This window comes from Myotis yumanensis, unplaced genomic scaffold, assembly GCF_028538775.1.
Source record: "Myotis yumanensis isolate MYYU_CA2020_CCGP unplaced genomic scaffold, mMyoYum1.0.hap1 SCAF_3, whole genome shotgun sequence".
NCBI lineage: Eukaryota > Metazoa > Chordata > Mammalia > Chiroptera > Vespertilionidae > Myotis > Myotis yumanensis.
The window spans coordinates 137,112,253-137,127,806 of NW_027223754.1; the positions used below are offsets into that span (position 1 = coordinate 137,112,253).

Genomic DNA, 15,554 nt, shown 5'->3' on the forward strand with positions numbered 1-15,554 from the left:
ACAGCACCCTGAGCACAAACTCCCTGGCTGATCTCTGCCCTTAGCCCTGATACACAAAACCATGATATATGGTTGTTGTTTTAAGCCACTAGGTTTTGAATTTTTTCTTTTTTTACAAAGTAATAAACTCTTAGAACACTCACCACTAAAAATACTACAAAATCTTCCAAAGGAGAATGAGTGGAATTCTCAAAAAAATTGTGCACATAATTATATGAAAACATTCTCCTAGCTAGCCTGTTACAGTTGGAATCAGATATTTTCTGTGTGCCTGAAAATCATTGTGTCAGCAGGACCAAACACAGTCCAGTCCTGGACATTTCATCCTCAGGAACTGTTTGCTGACAAGTAAATACACATTTTTACATGATTTTAGGCTCCAGTTCCCATCATTGAGATCAGAATACTTGAAAAAAAAAAAGAAAGCAAATCACAGAATGCAATCCCATAATGAATGAGAGAACAGAAGAAACAGAGGACTCAGGGGAAAAGAAAAATATTGTATGTTACAGCTATACTTCTGATGCAATCTTTTCTTATTCCAAGAATGATCATTAGAAGTCAGTCCTTCAATACATATTTATTAACTACATTCCATTCAGTGAAAAGCATTTTGGGGGAAAAGGGAGTGTCCAGGGTGAAAAGACGTGGTAAACAGAAATAGCAGCATGTTCAAAGGTAGAGAAGTTAGACAATGTAGGGAATGCCTGCGAGGAGCTTGGGGGTAGTGGGTGGACAAGCGATAATAAGAAACAAGTGAGATAGATGAGCAGAGGCAGATCCTGACGTGTTCACTGTGCAATGTTAAGGAATCTGGATATAAGTCCAGGAACGCTGGGAGACACAGGGGAATTTAGCAGAAGCGATTTGCTCAGAATTGCATTTTACAAAAATCTCTTCAGTAGCAAAGTGGAGCACTGCACCAACAATCCCAACCCAGGGCAGGAAATCAGTTACATGTTGCTGCTCTGATGTCCTGGAAGATGAGACTAAAGTTGAGGCACACTCAGGATCGAAAGCTCTCGGTGATGGTTGGGGGTAGGGGAAGACAGCCCCAGGATTTGGTTCACAAATAAAAGTTAGCACAGAAAGAAGAGTAGGTGTGAGTGAGGGTTAAGAAGAACACGGTGGCAGGTTTGCACGTCCAGCTCTGCACCTAAGAGCTCCTGCGCGTACGGAACCCTGCCATCCTGCCTCCACTGTGGTTCTAGAAACACTACGTTTAAGCAATATGGGTTGAGAAGCTGGTGGCCCATGCAGAGAACTGACGTCCTGGAAATAAATTAATTCAGCAACCTAGTACCACGGAGGCATATTAATCACAAGCATCGTGATGGGCAGAGAAGCAGTGTGTAAAGAAACCATTCTCTCCACCTCGGAATCTATACAGTGAGCCATAAATAACTTGGATGGTGGTATCGGAAAGAAAGCAGAAAAATGAGATGTACCCGTGAAAGAAAATCAATTTAATCTTTGTGTTCACGAGATGGTAGGATTATAGTTTAAAATACTTCATTCAAAGCAGCCTACCTTTTCCTACTGGAAGCGGCTCATTAATTCAAACTGTGAGACATTGGTCTTATCCCACACTCTTACCAGCCCGCTGCCTCCGGCTGTGGAGAAACTCATAAATAACCTGCGGTTGAATTAGATAAGAATACAGAACTAATGAAGGTGTAAGGTAAGGCATATGGAGAGAGAAGTCTGGACAACACAGGACAATGAGAGTTCCGGATCTAATCGGAACTGGCTGGTCGACTTTGGGAAATTGATCTGTGATTACTTTCCTCATCTATAAATTGAACTCTTAGGTTCCAAGTTTTCTTGAGTCTGGATTATGGATAGGCCAGGGTGCTAAAACGGCCTTTACATTCATGAAGGGTTATTTATAGAGAGGAAAGGAAAAAAAAACATATTTATTGAGGGTTACTGTGTACCAGCAACTCTGTTGCACTGTTTGTATATATTTCACTTCATGTCAAGCTTTCTACAGGCCCCTGTGAAAAAGCCGGAGCAGACCCCGGACTTGCCTGTAGCTACAGACCAAGTGACCGAAACAGGATTTGAACACAGTGCTATTAGGATTTCGCATCACTTTTCACTACCTTTTCACTTTTCCAAGAATAATCATATGCTGTTTTCCAAATAAGAACTAACAGCAAAAGAAGAATCAGTAGCTATATTGTGGGGCCGATAGACCCCCAGTGCAGGAATTTATATGCAGATTTGCAGACAGTAAGGTTTGTCTAGGAAGGGTTTAAGAACGCGTTAGATGTACAAACACAGGATGTATTTCACCTTTCTAGATCAGATTAAGTGTGATTCTTGCCAAGGGCAGATTTAGAATAGATGGTATTTCAAAGACCAAACCAACTTTGTATTATTCATCGATTTCCCAGTGTTTAGTATCGTGTCCGATATAATAATGAGCACAAATAGGGTTTCTTAAAAGCAATTCTACCTATCCTAACTGCTTCATGCATAGTAATCACATTTGAAAAATACCTGACTTGAAGCTATTTCTATGTTTAATGCTATAAACATGAAAATGTCTGATTCAATGACCGCTATTTGACTTGGGGCATTATTTTCAGATGGTTTAACAATTTGTAAACAGTGATTCACCTTCAAAAGAGAAAGTCTCATCAAGCCCACCTTACATTTGGCAAAAGGTTATTCCCTCTACAAACCAAATTCACGTAGTTTACCTCTAAGCCCCTGCTTCTCAAATTATCAGTAAAAATTACCTACTTTGAAGTAAAGAAGACTGCTTTAAATGAAAAAAAAAAAAAGTGGTTGCCAGGCAACAAAGATAACATCAGGTCTTTTTTTTTTTTTCTCTCACCAGATGGATACCATCAGCATCACTAGCTGAACATTGCTGAGATAGCATTGTGTCGATATAACTGGTTTTCTCTCAATCACAACTTCTCATGCTAGATTATATAGATTTTCTTTTCCATGAATGAAAATGATATACATTTCTTTTTGACCATTACATTGAGAAAAGGAAAAATGCAGCAGTGATTCATTCCTATTACCAAAGACGGCATTGTACTATTAGAAAGCAGCATGAGGTATATACTGAACAACCCAGTCTGTGAGGCAATGGCATTGCCAGTTCAGGCCAACCCAGCCCTTTGATGTCCACAGTGTGCATTTCAGAGTCTGCTTCAACCCATTTGAAAATCTTTGAAAATCCAAAAATGTACTTTAATGAAAACTTTCACCATAGCCCAAATTTGTTGGACTCAGAAATTAAGTAAAACCCAGAAGCAAGGAATGACAAAGAGTTGAAAAGTAAAACCTAGGAAGACAGCATTTCATTGAACAAGAAATATTTTACTCCAAGATCTGCTGCCAGAGGAGCATTAGCTAGTGACTACTGGTTCCCAAACCACAGAGTAAAGGTTTTAAATCGTTCAAGATTGAGTCTTCAAGGTAAAGTCACCAAGAAGATGTTTTCCTCATTGTCTTGTCAGTCATAAAGAGCCTCTTATGTGTTCACCCTAGGAAGGAATTTTGCAGGAAAATATACAGGATTTTGCAGGGGGCACGAGCTAAGTATGTATTCATTAGAAGAAAGGCGCTCATAGCTGGCACATAGTTGTAAAATGTTTTTAAAAGGCAGAAATAACAAGTGTCATAAAGCTTCCGGTGTTGAATTCCAGACATGGAGAAAATTGCCTATTATCAGCTGAACTTAGAACTACAGACTGACAGATTGAAACCTTTCTGCAATAAGTTCATCAAGTCTGATGCACAAAAGTGGAATGTTAGAGAACGCAAGGGTAACAAAGGAAAAGGATGATTCAGGAAAAAAAAGTGGCTTAAACTTTGATACCCTACCTATGAAATGTTCAAATCCTGGCTGTATTCACAATTAGTCTACTTAGGAGGAATGAGACAGTGCTATATTTGAGCCTGTACCATCTCCTATAGAAATCTCTACCCAGGATAATTACCATTAAACTCTAGTGACTTATTCCATTTTGTATTTTGATTCTTGTAAATAAAATGTATTACTGTCTTTTTAAAATATCATGAGCTAATGGATCTTTCCAGATAAACCAAAGTATGAGGACTAAATTGAGCTAGCCTAACCAATTTTTGAGTTCACAACTATTGTCCCAGTTGTCCTTTTTCAGGAAATATGTCTGACCAAACTGCAAAAATAAGGATTACCACATCAAGTAACCTTGACACATTTTAATAACACAGTATTAGGATGTGTGTGCTTTGAGGATCAACGATTTTGATATAAAACTGGCATGATTGAATTTGCTGGTGCCTTTGGGTCTACTTTAATAAAATGCAGAATTATCAGATTCCTCCTCAAAGGAGGAGGATTTAGACTATATATAGAATATAGTTACTTCAGAACTAGCAATTGCAATTAAAACTGCAGCAGGTCAATCAAACAGGGAGAGAAATACTGTGATTACTGCAAGATGTAGGCACTCAGCAAAGAAGGCTCAAGGCAGATAAAATAAGATCAATAACTTCAATCGTCACCAATGTCTCAATCCATTAGGTGACTGTGTTTTCCCATTGAAATCCCTCCATGGGGTTTTAAAAATTCTGTGAAAAAGTTTAGTACTCCATTGAAGTGAAAGAAACAAAACAAATAAACCAGCCACAGAATCACCAAGTGCTGCTCAAGTTCCTGGGCCTAAGGATACCTGAAACACTTTTAACATAAGCTCTATATCTTCTCATGGGAACACATAGATATGTCTTGCCAGCAGGTAGAAAGAATCATGGATTCTTTTGATCTAAACCATTTACCAAGTTGTCCCTTATAAACACCATTATGGAACTTGAATATTCTAACTTTGTAGCTGTTGCCTTTGATTAACTGATAGCAAGTGAAGGAATAAAGTGTTTCTACCTAGGATTAAATAGCATTAAAAAGTGGGAAGTCATCTCAGACGGTGTGCTGCAATGGTTGAGCACTGACCCATGAACCACAAGGTCACCAGTTCGATTCCCGGTCAGGGCACATGGCTGGGTTATGGGCTGGGTTGTGCAGGATGATGTTTCTCTCTCATTGATATTTCTATCTCTCTCCCTCTTCCCTTCTCTCTTTCTAAAAATCAATAAAAACATATATATTTTTTAAAAGTGGGATGTCAAACTGTTTTGTTACAATCATTTCTAAACCAGTATCATGAAAGAAAAGAAGGGAGAGCGGAGGGGAGGGGAGGGAAGGAAGAAAAATTAAACCTCTGAAAGAAATAAAATCTAATTTGTTTTGGGTTTTAGTAGTCAGTCTCTGAAATTTAATTCTTTTTTGTATTTGGTCATTCATTCATAAGAAAAACAATTCCTTTATAGTCATCTTGAATAAGAAAAAAAATCCTTTTGAAGGACACTGTGCACTGAACTGACAGTTTTTTCTTCTAAACCTGTGCTTCCTGTCTGATTTGTGGAAAAGCTGCTCATAGTACTAAAAATGATCTATAACAGTACAGTGCACACCTGAGGATAATGACATTCTGTCCGTTTATTTTTTGGCATATGAACTGCCATATCTTGATGGAACAATTATCTGTTCTCTTAATTTTCCCTTTTTAAATTATGATTATAGCATCCCTGTTTCTCTATCTTTATGTAAAAAAAAAAAAAAAAAATGAAAAATCTTTTCAATGATCCAGATGCTTTCAATCACCTTAACTATAAGTTACTGTAAAGATTAAACATCTAGGTGAGTGACAACAATTCATCTTTTATCCAGATTCATTTATCATATAGATACAACTCACCTTTCTACACGTAGCAAGACCAATTTACTTCATGAGAGCATGGAATGCTTACATCATTAGAATCCAAAACAAGGGCTTAATGCTTCAGTAGTGCTGAACTGAGACAATTCTTTATTTAAATGCCCCTATGAAAAATTGATCTGCTCTTGAATTTTCCATGATTAGTTCTCAATTTAGAATCTTAGATATTATTCAAATCAGATATCAAAGTTGGTATTAATGGGCCAAAAGAGGATGTTAGTCACTGAAAATGTGTTGTTGCTAATACAAATTTCACGTGTAACAAAACCTACATGGTAATAAAGTAGATTGACTGTGTGTGCCTTCTTATAAACCAAGTCACAGAAACCAATCAATTTTTATTCATACATTTTAGTTACTTAACATATCCTTTACTAATTCCAATTACACATCCAAGTTTCTAAACAGCTCATGTGTACACACATATTAATGTAATCAGAGAGCAAATTCATAAATTATACATCATATGGAAGGCTCATAAAAGTATGCAATTATAAAGATAGAGACCTTGTGAAAAACTTGGAATTTAAAATAAAGAAAAAAAAAATCCTTTGGGAAAAGCTTAACATTCCCTCACCTGTTATTCAATTTTTACTGGCATACCTCTTACAGAAGTGTTCTACCATCTATTTGACATTAAAAACATTAGGAAATTCATGAATATGCTAGAAATATTGAATTTATTTTTCCTTTTCCTAAGAGTTAAGTGTAATCCACAAAGTATTTGTCTTTTCCCTTTGGTGGTTTAACATTAAATTAAAGTCACCTTAAGATCAATTTGATATCACCTTAGTAAATGTGAGTGGTTACCAAAGGTAAATTTCAGTGTCACTCCACAATTATTTTCCACAACATACAACTTTGAAAATAATTTTTTTTCAACACAAATGAGATAAGATACTAACTACATTTTGTTAGTAGCTGACATCTATATCACCTCAGAGGAATTTCTTTTATAAAGTACAAAATTACCTAGTTAGTTAGTAAGCTACCTAACTACCTGTCCATATGTATGTATTTGTGTGCTTTAATTGGACACAATATCAAATGCTGTGCAGTTGACTGGAAGGGGAATGGAAAGAATCAGTCATTATTAGCAGAAATCCACTCTGTTTTTCACAGTAATGAGCAGCCATTCAAATATGATTAAAGTGACAGTACACTGACATAATGTGGCTATTAATTCTCTCTGAACAATACATTAAAGAAAAATTTGGAATTCACATGAAACTCAGTACCCACCAGGGACCTCATATGCTTGTTTCTCAGGCTTCAGTGAGCTTTTCTGTATGCCTGAATGCCCTAACTATCTATATCTGCACAGGCTGTTGTACACAAGTCTATCAATAAAAAGTAAAATAATTATAATTATATTTATTAATGTGTTGCTTTCTTTCAGCAAGCTTTGGCGTAGTCAACTTTAAGGAGGAGAAAATAAAAACAAAAAACCTCTTTGTAAGCATTTGTGTAAAGTCACTTCAGCGTTGGGAACAACACTTCCATTAGACCAAAGGGCAGCCATCTCAAAGGGGACAGGATATTCTTTTCTTTCAGCTTAAATGTCTGTTAAACTCTCCTGGTAAGTAGGAGATGCATCAATTCGATAAATACTCTTCCTTAGAGAGGCAATAACTCTTTACTTGTTTTTATGTATTTCTATACATAGCATTGCTCTTTCTCCAAATTCAATGTTATCTTTTTTTACAAATCTAAATTTAGATAAGAAGTTCCTCTTTTAGTTAGCAAAAAGGAATAGAAACTCTGATTTTCGCTTTATTTAAGGGACACCTTTTCTGCTCTGATTATTTATCTTACATTAGATATTACAAAGGATATAGAAAACATACTTTTTTTTCCTACAAGAAATATCCAAGAAGATAATATAAAGCTAAAGTTTATCAGAATCAGAGTTCTAAAATGACAAACACTGAAATTAAGTTTTAGTCACTCACTTGATCTTTAGATTATAAACATTTTTAAAATCAGATGTAATTTTTGCAAAGAAACTTTATTAATGTTTAATCCAAATTTGATACTCTTCCCTAGTTGCTCATGAGATGGAGATTCTGAAAACACTAGTATAAAAGGGTTGATCTGTTGTACTGGTTTAAGTAGAAGTGAACTGAAATATGTACATATGAAAGCTACAAGGTTCTCATAGCTCATAGTTACTCTCAGTAGCTCAGAGGGAAACCCAACAAAATCCCTACACTCAGTGAGGAGCAGAACAGATTCCAAATAATCTACTGACTTTCACAAATGTACACAATTATTCCTCAAAAGAAGCAGCAGAAAGGTGTGTGGGGGTTTTTTATTTGTACCAAAGCTTATATTCTATCTATTTAATATGACAGTTTGTTTTCCAAGGGTCACTTAGGGGAAGGAAAATCGAGAATAAATCAAATAAGTTAATAAATAATTATATATAATATGTGTGTGTGTGTGTTAATGAAAAATACATTTTTCTGCCTTGAATGCTAAGCAGAAATATTCAGTTTTATAGAGCACAAGAAGAGAGCCAGACAACCACAAGAAATCCTACGAGAGAAACAGTGCTTGTAAAAAAACACACACACAGTAAAAAACCTCTTAGAGCAGTGTGCAGGGTGTATAGGAAAGCAGAGAGAACAGAGATGAGTGATGAGAGTAATTTAAATCCAGTCAGATGATAATGAGGCTTCCACAGCTCAAAGACAATGGGAGTACTGAAGATAGGATGAATGCAACAGACACTTCAAAGAAAAATCTGAGAGTTAGTGACTTACTGGATATAGAAAATAAAGAGGAGGAGAAGTAAAACAGGTGTTCGGTGCTTTACACCTAGGGACCAAGAGAATGGTGGCATCAATGTAATTTATTGAAGACATTTTTAGCAATAGAATAATCAAACAATTGCTTATTTCTGCTGAAACCAGAACCATCTGAATGCTGAGTTTGTGCCTGATGGTTGGAATTTAGAACTTCCTCCAATTCTTGCAGTGTTTTTGAGCATTTCTGCAATATTTATGTACATATTTAGAAAATTCTCACCAGTTTGCCACCAATGGTCCAAGACGGGTACTCTGAAGACCTTTTTGGACCATTCCAGAGTCTCAACATCACATCGTTCTCCAGCCACAAATAATGTTTTAAACCTAAATATAAGAGGGAGAGTGAATTCAAGTTATTCCTTGAAAATAAATCTAAATAACTTTATCTACATTCTTTTAAACATTGTACAATCTAACCACAGTAATTTTCTCTGAGGAAAGCAGCCATATTACCAGTATATCATACTGCAAAATGGTGAGAGGCATGATTTGCTTTGACCCAAATGTAATGGCATTGGAGAGAGGTATTTCAAAAGTACAATTCACAGCTACAGCTTCTCAGCTTTGAAAGGAGCAATCAAGCTGATCTCTATCACGTATCTGTCATCTTCATCTAATGCTTAAAGATGAAAACCCCTTTCCCCCTTGACATTATCCCTGTTAATTTTAGCTCCATTTTTGATTGTTATGTTCTACTTAGGTCTACACACAAAATACACTCTCAGGTATCAGCTAAGACAACAACTATGCTCATAAATATGATGCATGTGCTTCTTCTTATGAGTTCCTTTGGTAACGAGTACTCTGATTTCAAGCACATATTTCCCCTGTTCCAAGGACATATATATAGGAAAGATAGTAAAAAGTAAATACCATTATGGCCTTCAAAGTTTAAAAAGGCTCTTATGGAAAGGAATACATGATGACTGAGAAATGAAGAATCTTTGGCAGGGAGCACCATGCCACAAAATAAAAAGGATGAAATAGAAAAATAGAATTGATTTGACACTATTGCTGGTTCATTGAGAGAATGACTATTTTTCTTCCATTCTCAATGCCCATGACCTGTCAAGAAAAGGAATGTGTGCATGAAGAGTTAATTTATATCATCAAAGTAAAAGAACAATCAAATAAATGAAAACCTGCCTACCCAATGTAATACAGCCACAGGAGATTTATTGTCATCCCCTAAACTTATATCATATCATGAAGATTCATGGAGATTCAAATATTCTCATCTTTACTTTCTAATAACATACATTTCCTGTCTCTGCTATAAACACACATTTCATTCTATAATTATTTGTTTCTTATCAATTTCCCACAGTGCACTGTGAGCCCCTTATGATCAGTCATCTTTATACCTCAATACCAGTCAAAATACCTGGGAATTTCAGATACTGAAACATTTCTAGAAGGTTAGAAAGACGAAGTACAGAGGTGGGGAGTTGGCAAAGTTTATGTCAGCTTGACTCATTCTATTGAGTAAAAGAAGAGGCATGTTATTTTGTAAGAGCATGGAAATTGACAAAGGAACAATGGTTTGAAGAAAGAAAAGTCTTGGTTATTTTGGGGAATTTTAAATGTATTACATAAAAGTGAAAGAACTAAAGAGCAGCTTCTTGGCTTTCATAAACTCAATCAGTAACCTAAGAGGCTAAGTCGACACAGCACAGGTTGAGTGTAGTACAAAAAAGAAGGGATGGCAAATCAATGTTTGGGAATCTAAACAAGACAAGGGAAATGGGGAAACACGGTAGGAATAGCCATGATGGAGAAAATTATCAGGAAAAATAATGGGGTCACAGAAGAAATTTTAAAAAATCAGTAAAAGCAAAGGCACTATAGGATCAGAAAAAAAAAGAGGATATAGTTGTGAAAGGGGAATTTCAAACTTTGAGATCTTCACAATGTGTCTGTTCTGAGAGAGGACAGTGTTTATGGTAGCAGAGAGAATCTAACATTGAAAGACACTGGATAAAATAAGTGTATTAAAGAGAAATTTATCCTCACGATATTTAAAATCACTCAAGGATGGTAACAGTCAAGAGGAGAGAGGAAGTCCATGACTTGTTGACTAAAGTTGCTGAAGAGAGATCTGAAGAGAATAGAGGGTTACATAAATTGCAAGAGGTTTAATAGAAGATTTAAAGAACAGAATGATCAAACTCTCATGAGGTCAACTTTAATATCCTCCTTAACTTTTATAAATAATCATGACCCTAAAGATGCAGTTTGGCCTCAAGAATCTCAATGTAGACATTTCAGATGTTCAACAGCCACATTAGCTAGTGGCCACCAAATGGAATAATGCAGTCAGATCATGACTTTCTGAAGCAGCAGCAGAATTCCTACATTAGCCAGGATGATAATTTTTCTTAGTTAACACTATATACACAATTCCTCCTCAAACCATTATGTCAATATTTTTTTCATTTGTATCAGTGCATGTACATGTGTGGGTGTGCAAGTGACAATAAATGCAACAAAGACAATCTGTTACTTAATGTTTCTATAAGAAGACTGTCGTCATCACAACAGCTTTGCAAAATTTTGGGTTTGGTTTGGTTTGACTCAATAACTTGTCACAGTTACAGGATTTCATATCATGGTGCAAGGCACTGCCAAAAATAATGTTTGAGCCTGGCTGGTGTGGCTCAGTGGTTGAGCGTCCACTTATGAACCAGGAGGTCATGAATCCATTCCTGACCAGGACACATGCCTGAGTTTTGGGTTGGATCCCCAGTAGGGAGCATGCAGGAAGCAGCAGATCAATGGTTCTCTCTCATCATTGATGTTTCTCCCTCTCCCTCTCCCTTCCTATCTGAAATCAATAAAAATATACTTTTCAAAATTAATGTTTCAGTAGTTGCCTAGTGGCATATTTTCCAACTACTTAGCCACTAGTCAGACCTGGGCCTCATATGAAGGGGCTTGTAGAGCAATGTAAGAAACTTTGATTTCATCATGAAGGAAGTGAGAAGCTAATTAAAGCCAATTAACAATTTTAAACAGGAGAATGGCACAGGGAGATTTTTGCTTTAGGAACACTCCATCAGCAGTGTTGGAGTGGAAGGAAGGTCAGGGCAGGAGCCCCAGCTGTCTGCTGTGGGCAGCTGTTGCCCCGAGTGAAGAAGTGGTGAGGACCCAACCCCAGGCCGACCTGGGAGAGGAGGCAGACATGGAATTATTCAGGTCTGAGCAAACAGACTCATCACTACAAGACCATTCTCATTTCCTTTAAAATCCTTTTAGAAGACATTGGATGTTATTGGAAGAAGAAAACCAAAAAAACAACAACAAAACCCTCTCAAATACTTAATCCTAAATAAAAGTAAAATGTAAGAAAACATAATTGGGAGGAAAACACAGGTAATCATGACAAATTGTGAAAGCAGAAAAGACTGAATGGAAATGTAGTTGCATTGTTTTTGTGCTGCTTCAAGTTGTATCACATACACTTTTGAGACTGACAATTGATACATGATTTAAAATTTAGATTAAGTTAAAAGTATATTATTTTTGTATATCATAGGAAATTTGAGGAATGAAAAGAATACACATATTTTATTGTACATATTAGGATTTTTATTGTAATTTTGCCATTTATGACTGCAGGAAGTTTCAAACATAGTTTTCCAATTGATCAAAGAACTATTCTTTGTACTTAATTGAAGATGTAATAAAAGGAAAGAAAATATAATCATTTTCTAGAGCATATTTGATCTTTTTTACCTCCTTTTTCATCAATAATACAAGTGTAGCCTAGCCAGTGTGGCTCAGTAGCTGAGCATAGACGTATGAACCAGGAGGTAGCTGTTCGATTCCCGCTCAGGGCACATGCCCAGGTTTTGGGCTGGATCCCCAGTGGGGAGCATGTGGGAGGCAACTAATCAATGATTCTCTCTCATCATTGATGTTTCTCTCTCTCCCTTTCCCTTCCTCTCTGAAATCAATAAAAATCCTACCTAATAATAGACAAACATGGTAATTGACAGTACCTTCGTTATACCTCCCATTGGCTAATCAGCATGATATGCAAATTAACCGCCAACAAAGATGGCGGCTAATTTTCATACTGCAGGCAGGGAGGGTCAGCGCCAACCCACCTGCCCTGCTCCCATCCAAGCCTGCTATCTGTGACCTGGGGCAGCGGGTATCCCATGTGCGACCTGACCCGGGGCGGCCGGGCAGGCCAGCAGTGATCAGCCGGCCCGCCCAGGCATCTCGTATGCGACCTGACCTGGGGCGGCCGGGCATGGCAGCAGCAATCCACTGGCCTGCACAGGCGTCTGTGTGCAACCCGACCTGGGGCGGCTGGGCAGAGCAGCAGCGATCCGCCAGCCCACCCAGGCATCCCGTGTGCAACCCTACCCGGGGTGCCGGGGCGGGGCAACAGTGATAGGCTGGCCCGCCCGGGCGTCCCATGTGCGACCCAACCCAGGGTGGCGGGGCGGGACAGCGTGGCTCCTCTGTCACCCCAGCTTCCTCATCACAGCTCCCTTGGGGGCCTAAGCCTTTAGTCAGACATCCCCCAAGGACTCCCTGACATCAAAAGGATGTCTGACTGCAAACTTAGGCCTGATCCCCCGGGGAGTGGGCCTAAATCGACAGGTGGACATCCCCCAAGGGGTCCTGGACTGCAAATGGGCGCAGGCTGGCCAGAGGGACCCACCCCCCCCCCCCCCCCCCCAGTGCACAAATTTTTGTGCACCGGGCCTCTAGTATATTTATAATAATATATGTGTAATAAATGTATTAGTCTAAAACTTTTCTTTAAGAACAGAATTTAATTTTCAATAGTTTGCTGTTTGAAAAAGTAAACAGTATTCACCCAGCTGGTATTGTTCAGTGGTTGAGCATGGACTCATGAACCAGGAGGTCAGTCACATGCCTAAGTTTCAGGCTCAATCAATACCCAGTAGGGGGCTTGCAGGAGGCAGCTAATTGATGATATTTCTCTCATCATTAATGTTTACATCTCTCTCTCCTCTCTCTACCTCCCACTGAAATCAATAAAAACATATTTTTAAAAAATTATGCATCTAGATCATTTGTATTAAAATATATAAAATGATAGGTTTGGCTGATGCCAACAATATAAAGAAAAAAAAAGAAGATACTTATAGTTATAAAAGGCAGCATTTCCATCATCTGTCAAACCACAGATTACTTCAAAGAGCTCTAGATGTTCCAGATAGTTGTATGTTTAGCTTATATATAAAACTGAAGATCTAGAACTTCAAAAGTATTTATTAATAAAAATGATGCTAAACACTGTCAATTAAAAATGTTAGCACAAAATACAAAATAATTTTTGGCTAATGAAGAAACAATAACTTGATATTACCAGCATTTTTACAAGTTTTATCATAATTGTTTATTTTATTAATTTTTGGCATTATTTCCCAGCCAAGTATATTACAATGAAATAACTAAATTATTACAATAATAAGCCATGCACTAGCAATGAATTCTTATCTGATGGCAAATTTTAGCATTACGTATCTTAAAACTGAGTATTTATTGTTATAATTGTCCATTACAATTCTATTGTTTTTCTTAGATATGAATTACATTAATATTATGGTAGTAATCTTTATGCTGGCATTAAAGCAAAATAGAAATATTTGATATTCAATAAAAAATGGTAAAAGTGACAGCTAGCTTCATTGCAAGTTAGAGAATCCTTTCATTTTCATTAAAATCAAGGTGCCCACAATTTTGAAATCATTGGTGATTTAGAAAAATGTAAAAGTAGTACAGACATTTCCTTTCCCTGGATACATTACAAACTATCATTCACCTGTGGCTATTTAAAACTTAAATCAATTAAAATTGAAAAAAATTGAAACTATCATATTTTTAGCAGTATTAATCCTTTGTCAAGAGTTTAGTAGCGACATGTGGCTAGTACCTACCTTAGTATAGAGCTCAGGTTTATTAGATAGTGCTACCCTAGATAATTATAGACTAACTAGAGGCCTGGTACACGGATTCGTGCACCGGTGGGGTCCCTCAACCTGGCCTGTGCCCTCTCGCAATCCGGGACCCCTTGGGGGATGTAGTAGTGCGTGAAGCAGCAGGCAGCTGGGGAGGAGCCCGAGCCCAGGCCAACCAATGCACTGCTCCTGCTCAACCTGGCCCTGCTGTGCCTGCCGCCACCCAGTAAGCTCGCTGAGCGGGGCTTCTGCTGTGGGAGCGCACTGACCACCAGGGGGCAGCTCCTGCATTGAGCGTCCGCCCCCTGGTGGTCAGTGCATGTCATAGCGACCGGTCAACCAGTCGTCCAATTGCTTAGGCTTTTATATATATAGATTAATTATCTGGATGATATTCTGATGGTAGCACACACAAAAAATGAATCTACTTCCAAATTTATAATACTAAAAATATAAACAAAAAAGATAATATGCAATATTCAGAGTAGGAAAAAGGAGGGGGGGCATTAATGGGAAGGAGACCTACACACCTTCCCCCAACTTTATGTAAAACAGTACAATTTGAGATTAAAATAAAGTTGAAAATTAAGCAAAAAGGAAACAGAAAAATGGTAGTGTTATCAAATTAATTGTAGTCCAAAATGGACAGGAAGCTGCACTGAAATGAATAAAGAGCTAAAAGATAAATTCCAGTGAAGAATTTCCAGGTAATAAAGTAGGGACAGAAGAAAACGAAAATGGATGTCTTACTTGAGGTCCATAAACTACCAAACCACTGAAAATTACTCTTTATTTATGCCAAAAGAAGTTAAAGATAGATTATTTCAGTGATGCCGCATCAACTCCTCGTTCACATGACAAACATCATTATTTTTTGCCATCAGTGTTCCTGCGGTTATCTCCATCTTTCCTTCATTCTATTTTCTCTTACTCTTCCCCAGTAGAAGAAAATTACTTTTTCAAGAGAAAACTCAAAGTACTTTTTGAAAAAACTCTCCACCATTTTGTTATTGTTA

General features: G+C 37.4%; 1 protein-coding gene across 2 annotated transcripts in view; it reads right to left on the bottom strand.

Moving 5' to 3' along the window:
• Nucleotides 1-15,554, bottom strand: part of ACSS3 (acyl-CoA synthetase short chain family member 3) — a 160,059-nt gene that overhangs the window by 50,562 nt on the left and 93,943 nt on the right. For both annotated transcript variants that reach the window (XM_070409656.1, XM_070409657.1), the window contains exon 9: nucleotides 8,817-8,920. In XM_070409656.1, the coding sequence (XP_070265757.1) occupies nucleotides 8,817-8,920 (104 nt within the window). The remainder of the gene's footprint in view (nucleotides 1-8,816; nucleotides 8,921-15,554) is intronic.